This window comes from Pituophis catenifer, unplaced genomic scaffold (assembly GCF_029215685.1).
Source record: "Pituophis catenifer annectens isolate HBS135680 unplaced genomic scaffold, rPitCat1.0.hap2 SCAF_6, whole genome shotgun sequence".
NCBI lineage: Eukaryota > Metazoa > Chordata > Lepidosauria > Squamata > Colubridae > Pituophis > Pituophis catenifer.
Genome location: NW_027256886.1, coordinates 55,599,854 through 55,623,192, shown reverse-complemented (window position 1 = coordinate 55,623,192; position 23,339 = coordinate 55,599,854). Strand labels below are relative to the sequence as shown.

The 23,339-nt window shown below is 36.9% G+C and overlaps 1 protein-coding gene across 5 annotated transcripts in view; it reads left to right on the top strand.

Annotated features, from left to right (window-relative positions):
• The first annotated feature begins 111 nt into the window (after positions 1–111).
• ATE1 (arginyltransferase 1) overlaps positions 112–23,339 on the top strand; it is a 63,577-nt gene continuing 40,349 nt past the window's right edge. For 2 of the 5 annotated variants that reach the window (XM_070946544.1, XM_070946548.1), the window contains exons 1-7: positions 112–299; positions 4,522–4,585; positions 5,797–5,859; positions 7,076–7,179; positions 8,300–8,548; positions 10,405–10,628; positions 13,181–13,309. In XM_070946544.1, the coding sequence (XP_070802645.1) occupies positions 194–299; positions 4,522–4,585; positions 5,797–5,859; positions 7,076–7,179; positions 8,300–8,548; positions 10,405–10,628; positions 13,181–13,309 (939 nt within the window). In that variant the 5' untranslated portion in view covers positions 112–193. Of the gene's footprint in view, positions 422–4,521; positions 4,586–5,796; positions 5,860–7,075; positions 7,180–8,299; positions 8,549–10,404; positions 10,629–13,180; positions 13,310–16,505; positions 16,635–23,339 lie in introns of all 5 variants that reach the window. The other 3 variants (XM_070946545.1, XM_070946546.1, XM_070946547.1) reach the window with 3 other exon arrangements.

Sequence of the window (23,339 nt, the reverse complement as noted above, 5' to 3'; positions counted from 1 at the left end):
CCGCGTTCTGCCTTTGGCAACCGGAAGATACGCTCGCAAGCGGAGGCCCTCCGTTGCTCAATCGAGCTGCCTTCTGCCCTGGGTTAAAATGGCGGCTGCGGCCGCCGCTGCTTAGGGCGCCCGGGAGATTCCCTCGGCTGGACGGCGGACACGGGGTTATCGGAAGGCGGAGGTAGCCGGCCGGGCGGCCAAGATGGCGATGATGGGAGGCGGTTTCTTGAGCATCGTGGAGTACTTGGGGGGAGACGGCGGCTACCGCTGCGGCTATTGCAAGAACGACACCGGCAACTTCTCCCACGGTACGAATCGGACGCGGGAGCAGAGCAGAAGCCAGCGCGGGAGAGGCGAGGGAAGCCGAGCCTTTCCATTATTTGCCTCAATGGCGAGTCTTTCGGTTGCAGGGATATGCCTTTTTTAAACGGTAGGCCGCGCTTAGGGTGAAGGAGAGGAGTCGAAGCGGGACAACTTCGGGCCATGTTGGGCTTCAGCCGAGGGTAGAGGCAGGCAGGCAGGCAGGCGGCGCTCGGTGCCTCCCACAGCCGGTTTCCGAGCGCCTCTCGAAGTTATCCTTTAAAAACACTTAATGGGGCATGCCACAAGTCGCAAAAGCCCCATCTCTAATTCGAGCCCTTCTCTGCCGTTTAAATGACCAGAGAGGGAATTAAAAACTGAAAGAGGGAATGAAGCACCTGTTCGCTTCTGACAAGGATCCCTTTACACCAGTGTTTTTCAACCTTGGTAGCTTGAAGATGGGTGGACTTCAACTCCCAGAATTCCCCAGCCAGCAGCGCTGGCTGGGGGATTCTGGGAGTTGAAGTCCACCCATCTTTAAGCTTTCAAGGTTGAGAAACACTGCTTTACACGTTATTATCTGATGCTTTTCTGTCTTCATTTTTTGCCCTCTTCCTCCCAACATAGCCCCTTTCTTGGCTACCAAAGGACAGTTAGTCCTCCACTTACAACCACAACTGAGCCCACACTTTCCGTTGTTAAGTGAGACATTTAAGTGAGTTTTGCCCTGTTTTACAACCTTTCTTGACATCGTTGTTAAGCGAATCATTGCAGTTGTTAAGTTAGTAACACAACTGTTAAGTAAATTTGGTTTTCCCGTTGACGTTGCTTGTCAGAAGGTCACAAAAGGTGATCACATGACCCCGGGACCCTGACTATTATAAATATGAGTCAGTTGCCAAGCTTCTGCATTTTGATCATAGGGGTGGTGCAACAGTCGTAAGTGTGAAGAATGGTCATAAGTCACTTTTTTTCAGTGGCCGCTGTAACTTCTGTTGTAAGTGGACTATCTGTACTCAGAAAAAGTCTATAAGCACATTTTATTAAAACCCATAAGCCTTTGTAAGCCCCAGCACATTTTCTCAGGCGCATGGAAACAGATATAGAATGGGTTGGGCATATATTTTAAATATTTGTTATTATTATTATACACCCACAACAGAGATGGGCAAGAAATCAAGTGCAAATTAATAGAAATGTATAGGATTCCCACCCTACTTGGAACCATAAACTAGCCAATCACTATATGCACTCAATCATATTGCATTTATTGTACTTTATGCTTCGTTGTTTTGTGCAATCCCCAGTTATTAAAGAGAATAGTAGATTTTATTTCTTTTCTTTTTAAGAAAAGAAATAGAAATTTGTTGTATGGAGACAAGATAACAGGAGAATAGAGAATAACAGAATAAATAAACTTATGACAGAGATTTAAAATAATGTAATTGTTTTAAATTAAATTTAAAGGAGTCAAAGGAGGTCTTATGGGAAATACTGTTAAAGTAGATAGGGGATTGAGCTGAACGTCATTGTGGGGATCCACTGACAGAGTCTTCTGTCACAAAAGTCCTCTTCATATCAGGGTGGATAAAAATCAATGATTTTTTAAAAAAAGAATACAAAAATTGGATTCTTGATTTAAATTGGATTTTTTTAAAATTTAAATCGGAATTTTTAAATTTTTTATCAAATTTATTTAAATAAAATGCTTTTGGAGTGAAAATCTATCTAAAGATAGTTTTCTATTTAAGATACATTAATAATTTAGTATATTCAGCCTGAAATGGAGATAGTTATGTAGCATGAGGCTCTATATTCTGCAATATTTACATTTTTGGTAAACTCATTCAATGAATCCAAGCTCTGCAAGCTGAGATAACATGCCCTGCATTGATACATTCACACAATTTCACAGTAACCATGAGATAAATCATAAAACAAAGTTCAGGAATATTCCTTTATCCCATTGTTTTGCAAATCTATGTACTGTATGATTGTTTGCAGAGAAATGCATCTGTACCAGCCGGCTCTAAGTGTGAGGAGGAAGTGCAAGCAGTAAAAATGAAAGTGAAACCTTCTAAGCAGCTTATAATATTAAAGAGTACCTGTCATTTCAGATCCATCATGGCAGCGCCTGTTAGCGGGCATCCATTCACCTGCTGCCTGCCACATCCCTCACCTTGTTGTGTTACTGCTGCATCACCAGCCATGCCATTAGAGTGAATGGGATTGTTGGTGAGTCAACAGTGGATCAGAGGTGGAGCTGCTGTGGGACAGAGATGACAGTTGCTCTTTAAAAATTATAATATCGAGTTGATTTAAATCAATCCTTTTTACTAGTGATTTAAATCGACTTGGTTTAAATCAAATCCACCCTGCTTCAGATATTAAAGCATTAACCCACATTTTGTTCAAGCTGGTTGGCAAATTCTGGGAGTTATAACTGTCACATCTGGGAAGTGCCCTGCTTTAGGAAGGCTGATTTGAGGACTTTTGCAGCATACTAATCGATGGCTTATTTAATAGATCCAATTTCCTGGGTCATCTAACATCCTGGACTATAAATTCACTGGCTGAAATCATAGAACATATTGATCCGATGTATTATTTATTTGTTTGTTTGTTTGTTTGTTTGTTTGTTTATTTATTTATTATTGAATTTCTATACCGCCCTTCCCTCTGAGGATTCAGGGCGGTGTACAGCCAGAATTAAAAAACTATTCCTTGTCACCCTGCCCTGATCTACCCAGTCAGAGTCCAAATCCCCCCGGATCTGAGCGATTTTGTCATACAGGTATTGTCCGAAATCCTCCGCCCTGCCTTCCAAGGGATCCTCCCGCACTCCCGGATGGAGCAGGGAGCGGGTTACCCTGAACAGGGCGGCCGGACGATTCTCTGATGATGCAATAGAGGCGGAAAAGTAATTAAACTTTGCCGTCTTTATCGCCATTAGGTAGGCCTTAATATGCAACCTTACCCGTGTTCGATCAGATTCAGCGAGACTGGCCCTCCAACCGCTCTCCAGGCGTCTTTTCCGGCGCTTCATTTCCCTCAGCTCCTCAGTGAACCAAGGAGCCGCACGGGATCGGCACCGGGTCAGAGGCCGCAAAGGCACGACTCGGTCCAAGGCCCCACCAGCCGCCTGGTCCCAGGCGGCTACCAGCTCCTCGGCCGAGTCATGTGCTAGAACCTCAAGAAATGGCCGAAGCTCCATCTGGAACCTCTCAGGATCCATCAGGCACCTGGGGCGGATTCATCTAATTGGATCCGCCTCCCTGCGGCGGGGGGCAGTGGTTCGAAGATCCAGGCGAAGGAGTGAGTGGTCTGTCCATGACAAGGGTTCCACGTCTATATCCCCAATAACAAGACCACTCAACCACTGGCCAGAGACAAAAATCAGATCCAGAGTGTGACCTCCCCTGTGCGTAGGGCCATGAACTAACTGGGTCAGGTCCATGGCCATCACGGAAGCCATGAACTCCCGAGCCACCTCAGACGTTTCACCAACGGATGGCAAGTTGAAATCACCCATGACTAAAAGCCTGGGTGTATCTACTGCCACCGTGGCTATCACGTCGAGTAGCTCAGGTAGGGCTGTTGCCACGCGGCAGGGAGCCAGGTACATAAGCAACAAGCCCATCTGAACCCCACGAACCCACCTCACAAGAGGGACTCACATCCGGCTATCTGAGGCACAGTGGTCTCCCTAGGACCCAGATCCTCGTTAATAATAACCGCCACCCCCCCCGCCCCTCCCCTGGGCTCTCAGCTGATGGAATGCTCTGAAGCCTGGTGGGCACATTTCAACCAGAGGGACACCGCCCTCCGGGCCCAACCAGGTCTCCGTAATACCTGCCAGGTCCGCTCCTCCCTCTTGTATAAGATTGTGAATGAGGGGGGCCTTATTTACCACGGACCTAGCGTTGCATAACAACGGCTTATATGGCTTATATGAAGCCAGACATCATAAAAAATAATCTAATGAATGAAATTAAGTACAAGATGTTGAGGAAGCCATATATGCTTGTAGCAGACTCTACAGAAGCATTGCTTTAATGTTAATTATGTGTTTTAACTATGATTTTGAAAAGTTTCAATAGTATTTTTAAAAAATCATTTGTGTTATTAAGACATATGTAGGGAAGTTTCCATAAAGCATTTTTTCATTGTTTGAAGCAAAGTTCTCCCAATATTTTGTATAAATATTTTCTATATGAATATTTGTGCCAGGCATGTGGGCTCATTCACTGACTGTTCAAGACTACCAGGATCTTATAGATCGAGGATGGCGAAGGTAAGCGATTAATTGAATATTCCAGGGCAAAGTCTAGTATAAAAAACATGAGATCATAAGCAGTCAACTATTATTCATGTCCTATAAAATACATAAAATCATTAAGTACCCCCATATATTTAGAGTCTTAGACATTACTTGAAGTGATGACACCAATTGTCATCTTGCTACATAAAATAATTCTCCAAATATTACCTGCATAATTGCAAGAATTTTAGTATAAAATGCAGTATAAAATGAGAGTTAAGAAATTATACCACCATGTATTTTAAGTATTCATAGTAATATAAACAATTAACACTCTGGATAGATCCACATGTAAATCTACTGCTTCTTATTTCCAGTGTTTTCTAACAGAATGAAGAGGGAATGCTTGATAGATCAACCTGACCCACCTGACCCACCTCCACAGGTGTGGGTATTACAAATACAGGGTCTTTTTAATTGCTGGTTAAACATTTAACCACAACTTGGAGACCCAGGTTCAGGTCTACTCAGCTATGGAAAATGGACATTCCCTCTGAGCAAAAGAAGTCACAAGGTTGTGATTGTGTTAAAATTAGAGGAGAGAATACTTATAGCTGCCTTTAGCTCCTGCAAGAATGTACCAATAAATAAAATTTGGGGGCTTTTTAAGATATGGTACACTGGCATTCTGTATCTTTGGTTATCAGAGAATGAAAGTTTGGAACGAAATCCTATCTAGATTAGTTTACCACTCTGTATCCTATATTTATTGCTGCATTCATCTTTAATTCCAAGGGATTTAAGTTAAAGGGAGTAAGAATTTGAATATGCTGAACTTGTCACCCGCATCTTTCTCTATATAGTTTGTAAAAGGTCCATTAAACTTACAGGGGCTAAATTGCTAGGGTCTAGCATAACTAGCTGATATTTGTATAGTCATCCAAAATATTATAATACTAGTTATAAAGGTATCAGGAAAATGACAATGAAAAAATTGTTTCCATCAAAGGGATGATGAGATTGCTTAACATTATAAAGCTCAGAAGATTTATATTATGTACGGTATATTAACACAGCAAAGATTTGAATGAATTCTGTAAAACTTATAGATTATATAATTGATTATATAATTTGATTGTTTATATAGAGCTTTTTCTGCTCTTAAGATGTGATATTTATTATATATTTTAGCTTAAGAGCATTCTAAGAATTTATCAAAATATGTTCATCTTTTTAATTCACAGAAGTGGAAAGTATGTTTATAAGCCCACTATGAATCAGACATGTTGTCCTCAATATACATTAAGGTAAGTCTTGTGCAGTATTTAATTTTTTTTTTTCTAATTTAGTGCCTCTGTTATGCAATTGACAGATTCAAATGTCTGTTTAAGTGTTTAGCATGTCCCAGCCTAATTTGCTTTGTAAATGAGAGTCAGCAATTATATAGCAGAGTGGTTTCTAATTAATAATTACCATAGAGTGCATTTCTTATAGAAATGCCTACATTCTTGACTAAAACCTTGCAAGATTTCAAGGAGGACTAACTGGAATATTGTTAGATTTGGTGATGTTGTGCGGTTATAACTGTTTTAATTAAGATAAATTTTATTTAAAACGGGGGTTCAGCAGATTTCATGTTAGGACAAGTGGCTGTGTTAGTCTATAGGATGGTTATCAAAGACTTGCTGTACAATGAAAGTTTGCATTAAAATCTTTATAAAGACATATTTATTGTTGACCTAGCTAGTCAAGAAAAAATATTTAATTATTTATCAGATTTATATGCCTTTGAATTGTGAGAGTTACAGAACATTAAATGAATAAAAGCAATGCAAAATAAACTACAGTAAATCAACTACTGTATTAAGTAGCTAATTAAAAAAGTTAGAAATAAAAACTGGTTTAAATGGTGCTCAATCAATCCCCAAGGCTCTCTAGAACAGCATGATCTTTACTACTTCCCATAGCATCCACATTGAGGGAGCTTGACTAGATATAGGAAGAAATATCAGAAAAGTAGCATTTTTTACTCCTTGGGTGGAACTGTCTTTTCCAGCCTCATTTTTTCATACTAATAACTTTTCTTATATTTACTGGTCTTTGTTGAAGATGCTGTACTCTGCCCCTCTTCAACAGTGCATTACATTTTGATGCTCAGAGCAGAGGAGGGGTATCTATCTTGAAGTGTACACAATTTCTAGATTTTTAGAAGGTTTTGGCCTGGATGATTGTGTCTTCAATTACATATTGCATTTCATTTTGGGGAGATGGAATAAAAAACTTACTGAAAGAATGTGCATATTTCACTGGATTTTAATTCCAGAAAAAATGCAGTTGTTTAAACAGGACTCATAATTTCAAATTATGTACAGGAAATTACTAAATCATATGACATGTATTACTAATAACTATATCCATATAGCTTTTTACATTCTAGAACTAAATTATTAATTAATACAAAATGAAGCATACTTAATTACTTAGGACAAACCTTGACTGCAGTTATTCTTTTTTTCTTTTGAGGTGCCAGGCATTACACTTCCAACCTTCCAAATCACATAAAAAAGTTTTGAAGAAGATGTTGAAATTTTTAATAAAAGGAGAACATTCAAAAGCAGATATCGAAGGTAATTGTTTAAGAGCCCTTTAAGAATTATTTGTTGGTGTATTCTGGAATTTTTTTTAAAAAAGTAGGTAGTTCTAATTGATTCACTAATATAAATTTTTGTATCAGTTTCAAGTTAGAATTTGGGGAAAATTTTATAAATTTATTCCATAATTCTTCTATTGTTGTGACTGTTTCTTTAATATTTCCATCCATTTGCAGTTTTTATGCGTTCTGTCTCTGTGTCATATCTAAGTAATAGTGTATACACACAAATCCTGATTTACTATATGCCAATATGCCGATTTACTATATTTCAATTCCTAGCGACCATATAGATGATTTTTTTCTATTTTTTCTTTTTTGTTGAATATCTTTTATTATTATTTTTATTTATTAAATTTATTTGTTGCCTATCTCGCCATGGAGCTACTCTAGGTAGCCTTTTCCAAGGCCTTCGTGGCTTTCTACCAACTATTAATCTTTGGCATATTTCTTGGCTGCTTGTTCCTTTACTGTTGATGGTTGATCCTAAGCAATTCCTCTGTCCACCCACCGACTGATACACTTCTTGCCAACTATTTTTTTAAAACCTTTGTATCAGAAATATTTTCCTAATGTAGAAATTAAGATATCTCCTTATTTTTCCAGTTGGGGCTTTAAAAGAACTTTTGCTGCTTCCTGTTTTTTAAAAGAAAATTAGAGTCCATTTTGCTATCTCAGTTGCTGTATTCAAAATGTTGCCATGTTAAGAAGGCATATATATGAATATGTTTGTGGAATTCCACTTTAAAGGTGGCTCCTTTGTTTGTTACATCAGGTTATAGTTCAGTCTACTAATGAAATGTATGAGGTGTTACCTAAATCCATTCTTTGTGTACGTAGCATGGGTGAAATGATTGTATAATTTCTCTTGACAACAGTATATTCTACTTAGAGTCTTGGGGGTCATTTGATACATAAATTTAATTAATTTATTTTGAAAGCTCAATTATTTAAATATTGTGGGATTATCTATGTATGCTAGAATTGTGGTTAAAAACATAATTTGTTCATGTTAAAGTAGAAATATTAACCTTTTATTGACATGAAGTTTGCATTTTCCCATTTTTTATGTGTGTTCTCTGTATTATTATTTGTAGTAGATCCTGTGGAGTCTCACACCAAAGAGGCTGATGGCTGTAGTTTTTCCTTAAAAAACCCACCTATCAGAAGCCAATCTGAATTGCTACCCCTCAGTACTGATCCCACAGAAGAGGAAGAAATGACAGAAGAAATAAATGTAAAGGAAGTAGACTCCAAAAATTCTGAATTGTGTAATGAAAAATTGAATACCGATTCCAGCAAGCTATTACAGATAGCTCATATTGGACATGTTACTCCTAAACCTGGTAATGTTTTTGTTTTCTTTTTCTTTAACTCAGCAAACTAGATTTATATCTGTGTGCATTGTATCTCTCTTATGATTGTGAGAGCCATCTGAGAAAACCAGAATCAAATAACTGCACAACCCTTTCATTCCAATGATTTTTTTGCCAAAGTTGTCTAAAAGGACAGGCTTAGAAAATCCTCTTTTTCCAAAAGGATGTATTGACATTGTTATTTTACATTTTTACCCAGTATTAACTAACTTTAATTTATGGTAGCTCGCTCTCAGCCAAACATAAGAAAATGTATTTCATTTTTTAATTCATTTTTTCTCCTTTTTGGGCAGGTTTTTCTTTTTGCAAGATAAAAAGACACTAGAAATAGTGTCTTCTTAGACTAACTTAAGCTCTGCTTAACTAAGTTCTAACATTAAATGTATTATGACGCTTTTATTTATCAAGAAACTTGCTAAAGATAACGGTAAAAAAGTTACAGTATAGCTGGCTATCTTCTCCATTTTATTAACTCCTTCATGGTAATGGTACTTGTAAGCTTGTTAGTTCACAATTCTCAGATTTATTTCACTATATTGGATACATAAATTAGCATCTTTGTCTTGGTTCAATAAGTAAACTTTGTGTTTCTTTACTTGTGTTCAGCAGAAGTTCTGCTAAAGCAGTGTTTCTTAACCTCAGCACTTAGAGATGCGTAGAATTCAGTTCCAATGCTGGTGGGGAATTCTGGGAGTTGAGGTCTGCATAGCTTCCAAGGCCAAAAATTGAGAATCGCTTTACTAGAGAAAGGAGGAACGTTTTCATTTGCAAAATAATTTTTGAGCCTGCCCCAGGAGTGCTTATTTTTTTTTTCAGCTGGCGTAGAAAAACACTGATGTTATTTTTTTTTAGTTCTTCTGATGGCTGTGGTGTTGCTTCTTTCAATTCCTCCTTTTTTTAGGAATAGGGATTTTATTATTCAACAGTTATGTAGTTCATTTAATCTGGTGTATGCGTTTTTGAACATAAACCTGGCTAATTAATGAAATAACTTAGAGAAGAAAAAAATTCTCATCCTCTATCAAAGTTTCAATATAATCTTGTTCATAAGGTCCTTTTTTCTGGATGATAGAAGGCAAACTTTCTGTTGCATCTAAGTCACAATCACTATATAGCAGGGGTGAAATGCTCCCGGTTCGGACCGGATCGCCTGATCCAGTAGTGATGGGCAGGTGGTTTGGAAACCGGTAGCAAAAATCCCTCCGCCCCCATTGCCCAGCTGAGCCGCGCAATCATCAGAGGCTTTTTTTTTTTTATTTTTAAAAACATTTTTTCTACAACCTCTTTGGCCGAAAAAATGCTTTTAAAAGTAAAAAAAAAAGCCTCTGATGATCGCGCGGCTCAGCTGGGATCATCAGAGGCTTAAAAAAAAAAAAAGCTTCTGCCGATCAAGCAAGTCAGCTGGGATCGTCAGAGGCTTTTAAAAGCATTTTTACAACCTCTTCAACCGAAGTAGGTAAAAGTAAAAAAAAAACCAAGTTGGCCACGCCCACTCAGTCATATTACCCCACCACCACCAAGCCCCACCCACAGAACCGGTAGTAACAAATTTTACATTTCACCACTGCTATATAGTCCATTTTTTGTATAGTTACGTCACTTACAGTAACTTGCAAATATAATAATAAATAAGAGGACACTAGAACATTTACATTTCAATGGATAGGTGGAATCGCAACAATCAAAATGTTACAGAAAGCTTAACTTTTTAAAAATAACACTTGCTTTATAGACAGTCATATTAAAAGTAAAAAAAATAAATGAATGTGGCTTCCTTCAATATATGCTTTTCCAATATATTATTGAATAATATATTGGCATTCTAGGCAGAGGAGCTGACTTGAATAAACCACCATGTCGTAAAGCAAAAGTCATACGGAAGGAACAAAAGTTGCAGAAAAAACTTCAGTGCCAGACACGGCCAGTTTCAGTTGAATCAGGGTCTCGGAGTTTGACCAGTCAGAACTGTTCTCCTAAAACAAACCAACCAAAATCAATTGAAGACTTCATTTTTGCCACCTTACCTCCTGAAGCTTTGCACCAGATAGAGGTATGAAGATATTTCTATTGCTTATGGCAAAGTATTTTTGCCTTGTTTCCTAATGTTAAGCAATACAGTAAACAAAATATGATTTTTTTTAAATGCAAAAGCTTTCTTGAATTAGAAAAACATAGTGTTACTTGTACAGGTAGTCCTCAACTTACAACCACAATTGAGCCTAAAATTTCTTTGCTAAGGAAGACAGTTATTAAGTGAATTTTCCTCTATTTTATGACCTTTCTGGCCACAGTTGTTAAGTAAATCACTGCAGTTGTTAAGTTAGTAACAAAGTTGTTAAGTGAATCTGGCTTCCCCATTGACTTTGCGTGTCAGAAAGTTGTAAAGATGTCCCCAGGACACTGCAACCGTCATAAATATGAGTCAGTTGCTAAGCATCAGAATTTTGATCACATGACCACGGGCATGCTGAATAGTTGTAAGTGTGAAAAATGATCATGTCACTTCATAACTTCAAAAGTCATTAAATGAACTGTTGTAAATCAAGGACTACCTGCACTTGAAAAGTTTCATGTTCTTTGCAGAAACACAAGGGGGTGCTATGGTTCCATCTAAATGAACAAAGATATTGATGTGTATAACTTTAATGAGAACCTAAAATGCAGCATCCTTGGAACAAAATTATAAAAATGACTGTAGATGTTTAGATTTTTAGAGAGCCGAAGAAAGGAATAGAAGTATATTTTCAACTATTTGATAAAGCCTGGAATGAAACATTTGCTTATGAATGTAGGCATTTTTTTAGGTGATAATGTCCTAGCTCAACTAGATGTGTAAATTCTGTGTATTGTATATCCATTACTTTTGAAGCAATTGTTAATCATCCTGCTTATTTAATTAATTTTTGGTCAGGTGCCAAGTTATAGCTAAGAGGCATTTTTTTTGATCGCAGCTGTTTTGTTATTTCTTTGAATGCCAGAAAAACAATTGTGGGAGAAAGACTTTCTACTTTCTATTAGTGATTATACCCAAACATAAATATAATACTGATAAAAAGAGGTAATCTAATTGTAAAGAAAGAGATGTGACCAGTACCTAAGGGAAATTATCCATTTTTACTAATATGGCAGGCATTCATTAATGTTAAATGTGCTTTATTTAAAGAACTTTTTAAAGTGAAGTTTCCTTAGCAGTTATGCCAAAGCAATAAATGTTCAAAGAACGTAGCTTTTAAGACTCTGGCTTAAAAAGAGTGTCTTTTTAACTTTCAGTCTCAATTTAATTCTTATTTTCTTTTAAAAGATTTATATAGCCACCCATATTGTAACAACAACCATGGGTGGCATTAAAAACATTAAAACCAAGTAACTGCCTCAAACCAAAAATAAACTGACATAAAACTGTACAAAAAGTCATGGCATCTTTACCATATTGAGTGTCCTTTCTTCCATTTTTAGTCTTCTGTTCCTTCCAGGAACTTCTTCCTTGCCACATTATTTTCTGACACAATTCCATTACCGTGTGCTGCTTCCTGGATTTAACCTATTCTTGTTGTTTATTCTGTCTCTGAACCAAAAGGATGCTTAACCTGAGCTTCTTGATTGCTGCCAAGCATTAATGTGACCTCTGTGTTACTTGCTGTGTTGATTTCTATCTTCCAGGGCATTGGGACTCACTGTTCAGTGTAGTACATGGCAACAGTAACATGTTTGCTTGATCTTTTGAACCTTCATCATCCATAGCCAGTGCCATGTTTTCCAGTATCAAAACACTGCTTTTGATAGAGTGCAGATAATCCAAAGGGCACATTGGTTAAATTTTTTAAAAAATATATTATTATTATTTTTAAAATAATGTTTTAGGAATAGCTGATTCCAAGCATGAGGGGTTTTTTTTTTGTGCTTCTAGGATAACACAAACCTAAGCACATGAATTAGCTCAGGAGTGTCAAACTCATGTCGTCATGGCGGCATCAAGTAACATATCGGGGCTTTCCCCCCACCTTCGCTAAACCAGCCATGGGTTGGGAGTTTGAGAGTCCTGAATTAGCTAATACAGACCTAAACAAATTTATGTTTACTTACCACTGAACTTGGTGACACTTCAGATTAAACATGTTAAGGAATTCACCAATATTATATTTTACTACATTAAGAGTTGAGTAGGTATCCTTAAAATAAATCATCACAAATATAACATACAATTAGATTTAATAAAACCTAAAAAAATCTTTTAAGTGTTTCAGAATAGCTTGTAAATCTTAATTGACCACCAAAGTCCAAACTAATGCTAATACGACTGTGCGTATGTATGTATGCATGAACCTATGTTACATTTACTTTACATTTGAACATCACATGACTGCTTCAAATCAGATTTTGCCTATAGTCTTTTGAAAACATTGAAATGTAGGGCAATGTGATTGGAACTTGGGGTTTGAATAGTGAAACAAAAGAAAGCTAAATGTTCTCTTTGTGAAAAATATGTACACAATATTGGGTTAAAATATGAAGAAGAATTGTTTAAATGTTATCTGTATTGTTTTCAAACTTTTAGATTTCTGATGTATATTATTGCTACAATTGTCTTTAATTCTTTGGAAGGTGAGGCTGGTGCGATCATCTCCACAAAGTTCCCAGTTCAAAGCCACATTTCAGGAGTCTTACCAGGTTTATAAGCGTTACCAGATGATTATTCACAAGGACCCTCCTGGTAAACCATCCGTCAGTCAGGTCAGGCAGTGTATTGTTTTAGTCTACTCTGAAAATCAAAAGCTATTTTTTAAAAGTATCTTAATCATAGAAATTATGAAAACTATCTCAATTATACTAAATTGAATATCCAGAAAACACAAGCAGCCTTCCAAACTCATGAGTGCCACAAAATACATTTCGAAGGAAAAAGAAAAGCAATAATTAATTTGTCATAAATATTAGTAATGCTTAAGTATAGTACACTGTAGATTTACTAAACAGGGAATCTAAGATTTTCTAAACAGTATTTATGTCACTACTGTGAGCTGGAATTATATTTTAACAACATTAATACAAATGCAGAATCCTACCATTGGAAAGTTTCCTCGGATTAAAGTTGTGATGAAGGTCCTATTCATAAAGTACATTTCACAGTGGAATGAGATGGATAAGGAAATCGTTAGACAAAGTGGGGCAGCAATGTCTGAAGTATTATTGTTCTTTCTTTTCTTTTATATCTATATCTATCTGTCTGTCTGTCTGTCTGTCTATCTAATCTCAAAGAACTGACTCTGGGTGGATAACAACAATTAAAAAAACAGCAAAAAAATCTCTCCCATAAAAATGCAAAAATAAATAGATAGTTGACAGCTGTGATTATAAACAACAACATATCCAACCACCAATACAAATACAGTACAGGTTGTCCTAGACTTATAACATTCATTTAGTGACTGTTCAAAGTCACAACGGCACTGAAAAAAGCGACATGACATTTTTCACACTTATGATCTTTGTAGCATCCCTATGTGATCAAAATTCCGATGCCTGGCAACGGGTTCATATTTATGACTGTTGCTGTGTCTCAAGGTCACATGATCCCCCTTTGCAACTTTTTGACAAGCAAAATCAATGGGAAAGCCAGATTCACTTAACAACCGTGTTATTACCTTAACAACTGGAGTGATTCGCTTAACAACTGTGTCAAGAAAGATTGTAAACTGCGGGCAAAACTACTAACAAATGTCTCACTTAACAACAGAAATGTTGGGCTCAATTGTGGTTGTAAGTCGAGGGCTACCTGTCCAAATATTTCAATAAAACTAACTCATTAGGCTCTAGCAGACATTTCGACCCCAAGTTCAAGCCCATGACTTGTGAAAGATTAAACAAGTTGGGGACAATCTGATCTCCAAGACAAATGCTGTGAAAGGAAAAGCTTTCTGGATCCTACCAGGTAGCACTCTTTCATAGCGTACCTCTTCTGTCAGAGGTAGTCATGATTGAGGAGAGAAAATCCTGCATACAACCTGTCCCCATATCATGGAGAATTTTATAGATAACCACCAGGATGTTGAATTTGACTCAGAAAGATACTGGAAATAATGTAACTTATGGAAAAGCATCTATAAATCTCTACACTGCTGCATTTTGTACCAGTTGCAGCTTCTAGATATTATTCAAGGGCAGCCTTGTATAGAATGCATTGGAATAGTCCATCTGAGGTGACTAAAATGTGAGTGATTATTAGGAGAGCCTTTTCATCTACTAAAGGGTGCAATTGGTACACACTTGATTTTTCTGGTTGCCTGCATTTGATTTTTCATTCAAATGCTATTTTGCTAGTTTTTCGTGGGTGCTCTAAATGTTTCATAAAAGTCACAAATTAAGCCAGGCAAAGTTTAGTATCTATAGTTAGTATTCAGTACCTGTTGTCCCTGAGTTATAACCATTCCTTTAGTGACTGTTCAAAATTAACAAGGGCACTGTAAAAGTGACTTATGACCATTGGTCCTTGCACTTATGCAGCATCTCCGTGGTCGCATGATCAAAATTTGGGTGTTGGCAATTGCAGTGATTTGCTTTACAAACATTACAAAAAGGGTTGTAAAATCAAGCATGACTCAATGAATAATCCCCTTGATTAGCAATGGAAATTCTGATATTATTGCCACAAATTGAGGACTACCTGTATTCATTCTTAAGAATCCTGCTGGTACTAAATGATGCTGGTTTGCCCATAATGCCATTTATTATTGTGTTTCTTTCGTTCTTTAACTGTTTCTTCTTCTTAGTAAAACTTTCAGTCTTTTTTCCCCCTCACTTCTCAGTTTTCAGCCCATTTTCATCTCTCTTATCTTCTCTCATGTGGCAGAATATGTAAATTCAGTACAGACAAAAAAAACTTTTTTAAAAAGTGACCTAGTAAACATTTTATAGCGTGTGGAAATTATTTGGAAAATGTTAGTGCTTTTTAATGTTAGTTGAATTAAAACCCTTTTAAGGTAATGATTGGTATTGTGTTAATTGTGTGATAGGCGAGGGTCTGCTAGAATGACTGGTTATTAAAGATGTGTCACAGATTATGGATAACTCCTTTGGCATTAAGAGCATTCATTATCAGCTCTTATTTTGGCACATGAATGGAATAATGGCAGAGGTTCAGAAATTACTAGAAATTGGCTCTGATAATTAGAATTTGGACTGCTGCCCCAGTTACATTTCATACTTTTGCTTATAGTTTGTTCATACTGTACAGCTCTACAAATTAAGAAATAAGGATTATGTCTTTTGTTTTGCTCAATTAAGATTGAAACATTCATTTTCCTTTGGAAAAAGAAAAAAATCTTTTTTGAGAAACTTTTTATGATAGCAGCTTTGATTGTTGGAAAATTTCAGATAACCTCAGTATATCAATAGTAACAGACTCCTTAAAGGGAGAATCAATTCATGGAGAAAGTACCCTTTGGTAGATGTTGTTCTGTGTGTGAACAGAAGATTTTCCTTAGAACATATTTACCACTCATTGATGCAGGTAGAGAATACTGATCAGAGTGAATTCAGATCACAACTTGAAAACGGAAGTATCAAAGTAAACTTCAAATACTAAAACTCTTGGCTTCCTCAGAAGTGTAGATTATTAAATGCCACAAAGTTTTACAGTTTCATCTATGTACAAATTGTATTTTATCATTTCTGTGTAGTATTTATTTACATTTACACAGATATTTGTATGCTGCCTATTCTGTGGAGTCTCAGCATAGACTATTAACATGGTAGAAACAAGTTAGCATGTAAAATGGTGGGGGGGGGTTGTGTGTGGTTGATATGGGTTCCTTGTGTGTCTTCTTGGCAGAGGCTTTGAAATGGATCTGAGGAGATGATAGCCTGGCCTACCCTTCAGGAGTATTAGGACAAATTTAAATAAAATATTGTATTTTCCCTTGCTCTGAAGGTGAGGTTAGTACCAGTTTCTTTTGAGGACCCACAGTTCAGTTCATCTTTTACTCAGTCTGCCACTTTATTTGCCAAGTATCAGATGACGATACACAAGGACACTCCTCTTGAATGTGACGAGGACCAGGTACAGTTTATTGCATGTATTTTTTTTGTCCATATTATTAATGTTATAAATAAACATGAATGGACTTATTTCCAGTCATTCAGATCGATCTAATCTTTCAAAGCAATATTTTTCCCAATCTTGTTTAAACTAAAAACAGGAGCCCAAATAAATCCTGATAAAAGAAAGAGTCCGTAGAGTTTCCAAGAGTCAGTCCATCAGTCCCACCTTGTTGGAGCTAATCAGAAATACTTTGGTTAACACCTGGATGGAAGATTGACAGGGAAACCCAGGATTCTAAGTTAGAAAAATAACTCAGAAGGGAACAGTGTCACAGTATTTTCCTTACTGCTACTAATAAAAATTATGGTTGTCTCCATGAAATCATTAGAAGCTGAATTTAAGTGTTCTTTACCTAAAATAATATATGACAACATCTGAATTATTTTTAGCAAAAACATTAATACATGTCATACATCAACAACTGTAAATGTTCAAATCAGTTAAATTAGATATATGAACCCCTGAATCTGCATGCACATGAACTAAAGAAGGAAATAAAACAAATATTCAGATTGCAGCTGGGGTAGATCTATTCAAGAGATTACTTGTGGTCCCATGGAATTAATAGAAATTATTTCTGAATAGTCATAAAGATGATTGAGGAAAATTGTACTGGCCCAGATGGTTAAAGCAAGCAGGTAACTCTGAATAACAATTCTAATTGCAAGAAGTAGAATGGTGATTCCTATACTCTGTGGTTAGATTCAAATTAAATGAGATGCTCTGAGATTTCAATAAAATTTATGCAATTTAAGTTAAGCTAATTTTATATTTCAATGGAATTTAAATGTAACTATATCACTTTTTTAGTAAACTGGAATCTGGAAAAGTAAGCTGCAAGGACATGATAATCCTATGTGGATTTTACGTGTAGCTGAAACAATAAATTATTAAGAAACTTCTACCATGGGTGATAAATAGACCAGAATTGTTCCATATAGGAAGTCCTTGGTTAATGACCAAAATTGGGTTTGGAATTGCTGTCACTAAGTGATGTGGTAGAGCATGACACCACATGACTGTGCTGTTTAGCAGTGGAAATTCTGGCACTCCTGGTTGCTGTTAAGCAAATCATTGTGAGTCATTAAGTGAGGACATCATATGGTCATCATTTGTGATCTCTTGTCAGCTTCCTCATTGATTTTGCTTGTCGGAAGCCAGCAAAGAAGATTGCAGATGGCAATCACATGTTGCAGAAGCCAGAACTCAGAGGACCCGTTGTGTAAATACCACTTGTTCAGCACCTTGCAAGTTTGATTGCTGAACAAGTATTGAGCGAAGACCACCTGTAATGCACTTATTTTAAGAACTGACAGCTGAAGACCGGTTAGATTGTTGTTCATAGCTGTTTCATATCATTATTAGAAATTAATTGAATTAATAGGAACAACTCCATCCAGTCACACCTATTCAACCCCGAATAGAGAGGGAGGTAATTGAATTAATAGGAACGTTTATAAAGTACACATGAACAGCTACAGTACATCAGAATTTTGAAATAGTTCTACTGTTACGTATCCAAATACCTTCCCTGTTTTCTTAGGCAACCCATGCCTATTTTAGCTACCTGCATGTTGTCCCTAGTCTTTCTGTTCATTGATCTTGGAATTCATGTACTAAGTGAGTATCAGCAAAAACCTTTATACTGTCCAGGCTCCTTGATCAGATCTATTCTGCAAATAACACAGAGTTTCTCCCAGGTAAACTTCTAGTCTTTATTATAGTATTTTAATAGAATGGAATTTCCTCTGAGATGGTACTGCAAGCAATCCAGGGTTACTGCACAGTGCTTGGTGTTTTTTACAATTATTTACTATTCATGTTTGAAAGGATTGTACTGAATGCTATACATTTTACCAAAGGTAGGTGTATTGTTCTGTGGTTTACTACTTTACTATTCTGAATGGTTCATTAACACCATAGAGATCCTTGGTAGTATTCAAAGAACATTAAGGTCGCACTGCTAAGTGCATCACCTCTGTTGGACCTCTAGATGATGATAATTTACCATAGGCTTCCAAAAGGAAAATGCATTTAAGGTATTTTGGGGCAAACATTGAAGATTTCCGGTATCTGAAATGAGCTCACCTTTCCTTCTCTTTCTCCCCGCCCTTTTACTTTTTCAATGAAAATATGATCAAGGAATTAACATTAAAGGAGTTGGGCAGATAGAAAATTTGAATTCTTACAAGTTTGGATTAATATTGTGTACCTTCCTTGCCACCTTTGTTAATTTTAATATTTATGATCTTAACTGTTTCATGTTTTATCTTGCTATTTTTATTATGCTGTAAACTGCCTAGGGCCTAGGCCCGTGATGGTGAACCTATGGCACGTGTGAGCTCAGCTCTGGCCAGCTGATTTTCGGGCCTTCTGGGCCTACCGGAAGCCAAAAAACATGCTGTTTCCGGCCTCCAGAGGGCCTCCGGGGAGGTGGGGAAGGACGTTTTCACCCTCCCCAGGCTCCTAGAAAGGCTCTGAAACCTGGGGAGAGCAAAAAACGGGCCTACTGGGCCCACTGTGCCATCGCGTGCCAAAAGCGGGGGGAGCAGTCATGTGTGCATGCACGGGGGGCAGGGGGCGTAGAATTACGGGTGCGGGCACACACGTGCGTAACCCCCCTGCACATACCTCGCTTTTGGCAAGTGATGGCAAAAAGGTTAGCCATCACTGGGCTAGGCAATAAGAGTGTCATATAAATTTAATAAAGATTAATAAAGATATTCCCCTGCAGCTGGCCAGGGGAAGTAAGTATGACCTTAATTTTAAATGTTTGTTTCATTCTGGCAAGTCAACTGAAAGTTCTGACACCACCAACCACGTTCGTTCTCAGAAAGCCCGAATGCTTATTAAAGAATACTCTACAATTTGCTACGACTGTTTGTAATTCCATCTTCAGACAAAACTTTAGCTGGTGCATATAAACAGAATATATTTAGTATCCATATTGCTATATTGTAGTGCTGTTTCTTAATGAGATTTTTAATATGGGATGAAAATTGGGTTCCTGCTTGAGCTAATTATGTGTGCTGAAAACTTGTATCTGATTACAGTTTTTTTTTTAACCTTAAAATAAATTTCTGTCTTCTTTAACTGCATTTGATAATATAGTGTTACTATTTTGGGCCTACCATGCACAGCTCCTATAATGGGGCTGGTTATTAAGACCCTTTATGGTGTTCCAGGTCTTCTGAAGAAACAGTTTACATCTGCAAGGTAACCAAAGCAAACCAAATGGCAATTGCACCAGTTAGAAAACATTTCCATACATGATCATAAGTTGGTGGGTAGTTCTCTTAAATAGCTACAGCAAACTATTTTATTGCAATACTTACTTAATGGAGCAAACATTTTCACCATTACTTTTGGTATATTTCAAAATGACAAGTTTATAGGAAAAAAAAATACTACGTAGCTCAGTTTCCACTGCAAAACTGGACAAGCTCCTTACCTTGAGCTTAGTCAAATATTTGTTTTGGAAGGAAATTTATTTAAAGACCTGAAAAATATTCTCTGCCGAAAATGCTGCACCAGTGTGACTGAACTGGTTATGAATAGTCTTTTCCTTTCTTCATTACTCTACCCCCACCCCCAACATACAGTTGAGTGTTTAAAAAGGGAAATGGAACGTAAAGGAAAAGAAAGTAGTTGGGAATAAGAACAGATTTCCCCCCCCTCCCCCTTAGAGCATAAATATCTGAAACAAATCTGCAGTTTAAAACATGCTTTGTGAACTATTAGCAATTGGTCCAGATATTTATTTACTATGCTTTGATTCTGCTAGATTCATAGCAGGTTAATGATGGTATATAAGATATAATGATATCACAAAACCAATTAATAGTTACTTAGATAAGTAGTTGTAGTTAAGGAATCTCTCTTTAGGAGACAGATCTAATCATAGTATTAAATCATTTGTGTGCTCTCAAGAACCACAGAACAGTGATTGGTTGTTATAGCTTTCATATAGTTATCTTAATAATAAATAGTGAAAATACTCTTAAAGGAAAGAATATAGTGTATAATCTTGAATATGAACAAATATTTAGGTAATGTCGTAATATTTCTTGACCAATAGAAATCTAGAATTAAAATTTTGGAAGTCCTACAGTGTGAAAAATATTTCTAATGGAAAAAAAATTGTATTTAATTACACTCTATTTACCAATTGATCTTATGTATAATTAAGGAATTAGCAAGTTTACATAAAAGCCAAACAGGCAGTTCCTATTACAAAAGACTGTTTCTCAGATCTGAATGGATTTTCAGCAAGCTACTTAACTACTTTCAAATTCAGGAGTATAATTAGAATAATGAAACCAACAATTTTCTCCTAAGGTTTATAAACAGCTTCAATTTATTCAGTCTTTGGAACAGCTTGGTTGTGAATAAGTGAATGCTACATTGTTTCATTGTCTTCAGGACTGATTTAAGTTTATAGAAGTTTTTCCTTTAATTGCTAAATAGATTGTAAATATTTACTGTTCTTTTGTGGATTAATTATACTTTCTTTGGGTTGAATTAAAAATAAAAAATGGCATCAGAAAAAAAAATACAGGTAGTCCTCGACTTAATGACCACAATTGAGACCAAGATTTCTGTTATTAAATGAGACATGAATTAAGTGAGTTTTGTCCTGTTTTTATGACCTCAGTTCTTTTTTTTCTTGCCTCAATTGTTAAGTGAACCACTGCAGTTGATCAGTTAATACCCGGTTCTTAAGTGAATCTGGCTTCCCCATTGACTTTGCTTGGCAGAAAGTTGGGAAAGGTGATCACATGACCCCGAGATATAGCAACAGTCATAAGTATGAACCAGTTCCCAGGCATCTGAATTTTGATCACATGATCATGGGATGCTACAAAGGTTGTTAACTGTGAAACCACCACTTTTTCAGTGGTGTTGTAACTTTGAACAGTCACTAAATGAACGGTTGTAAATCGGGGACTACCTGTACTGTTCAAGGGAGAATTTGATTCTTTAAAATCTGTCTTGCAGTGCAATAAAGAATGATGGATGCCATGCACTTGTGTTAGTTCCAACTGATTTCATGGCAATTGGGATTCTTTCAGAAAAAGTGGAGTGACACCGGTACTTTTAGCCATGTTTGTATCTGTCTTTTAGTATATCTTTGGGGGGGGGGAGTATTTACCTGCATAGTTAGGCTTCCTTTGATTCCCCCCCCCCATTTCTTTTGTCTGTTTTGTATCATGACTTTGATAGCTAGTCTTCTTTTGCTTACCTAGTTACAATTTCTGTAGTATGAACAGTTGTGTACCTTGGCTTCATATGATTACTGCCTTCTGCTCACAGTACTGCCATAAATAAAAGTGAATAAACAAATGGGATTTTCCAGATTTTTTAAAAAACCTTTTCTATAAAGACACATCACCATCAATTTATCCGACAATGCGACATTTGAATTGGACATTCTTTTGTTATAACAATATATATATACACACATACAACTATATACGCACACATGCAATGTGACATTGAATTGGACATTATTTTGTTATAACAATATATACACTCACATACAAACAGAAAAATTTTAGGTTATTATATGCTATATCCTAATCTTCATGAATGCACATGGCTGCTATAAGAATATTTTGCTGAAGTAGCTTTCTTGAACATATCTGTAACTTTGTTTTCTTTGTGTTCTCATAAATTCTTCAGAACTATTTCTGTACTCAAGTTAAATTTGAAACTTCATCTTTTTTTTAAAAAAAAATATGTTTCTGAGTGGATTATATTGCTTCTGTCTTACATTGCTTCTGTGTAGAGAGCCACTTTGGCCTAGTGATTAAGGCACCAGGTTAGAAAGCAGGAGACTGAGTTCAAGTTCCCCCTTAGCCATGAAAGCCATCTGGGAAATTTTGGGCCAGTGACTTTCCTTCAGCCAACCCACCTCACAGGACTGTTGTTGTGGGGGAAATGGGAGGAGGAAGGTATGTTGGACATGTTCACCACCTTATTTGTAAAAGTAATAAAAGTAGGATACAAATAAAAAACAAAGAAAGCAGGATAAATAAGCTATTAAGATCAAGGCAAGAGCATTTTAATTAGTACAGATACCATAGTTGTTTAACAACTGTCTACATTTACGGTGGACTTTTAAAGTGCTACTTACTGATATGTTCCATCTCAAAGCTACAACTGCCTAAATATCTTATCTTGACAATAGCCCTTATAGATTTTATATGGTCCTAGTTTGTCCATCTGATTGCCCTACAGCAGGGGTGTCAAAATCGATTTCATTGAGGTCCGCATCAAGGTTGTGTTTGACCTTGGGGGAGCTAGGTTGGGTGTGGCTAGCTCAATGTCACTTGTGTAGAGGGTGCCTGTGGTGGCCCGAGTGCTCTTCCAGAGAAAACGGGCTCCAGAGCTCTGTTTTCGGCTGCGACAACCTCCTGAAATCCTCTGCCAGCAAAAACAGAGGTCAGGAGAGCCATCTGCGGCCCTCCTAAGCTCCATTTTCACTGGCAGAGGCATTGCGGGCCAGTCCTTTGCTGTTTCAAGGGTGGCCCCATGGGCCAGATCTAAGCACCCCGAGGGCTGAATCCGGCCCCCGGGCCTTGAGTTTGACACCCCTGCCCTACAGTTTTAAATTTGTAATATTAGTATCTTAAAATCTATCCACTGTATGAAATAAAAGCC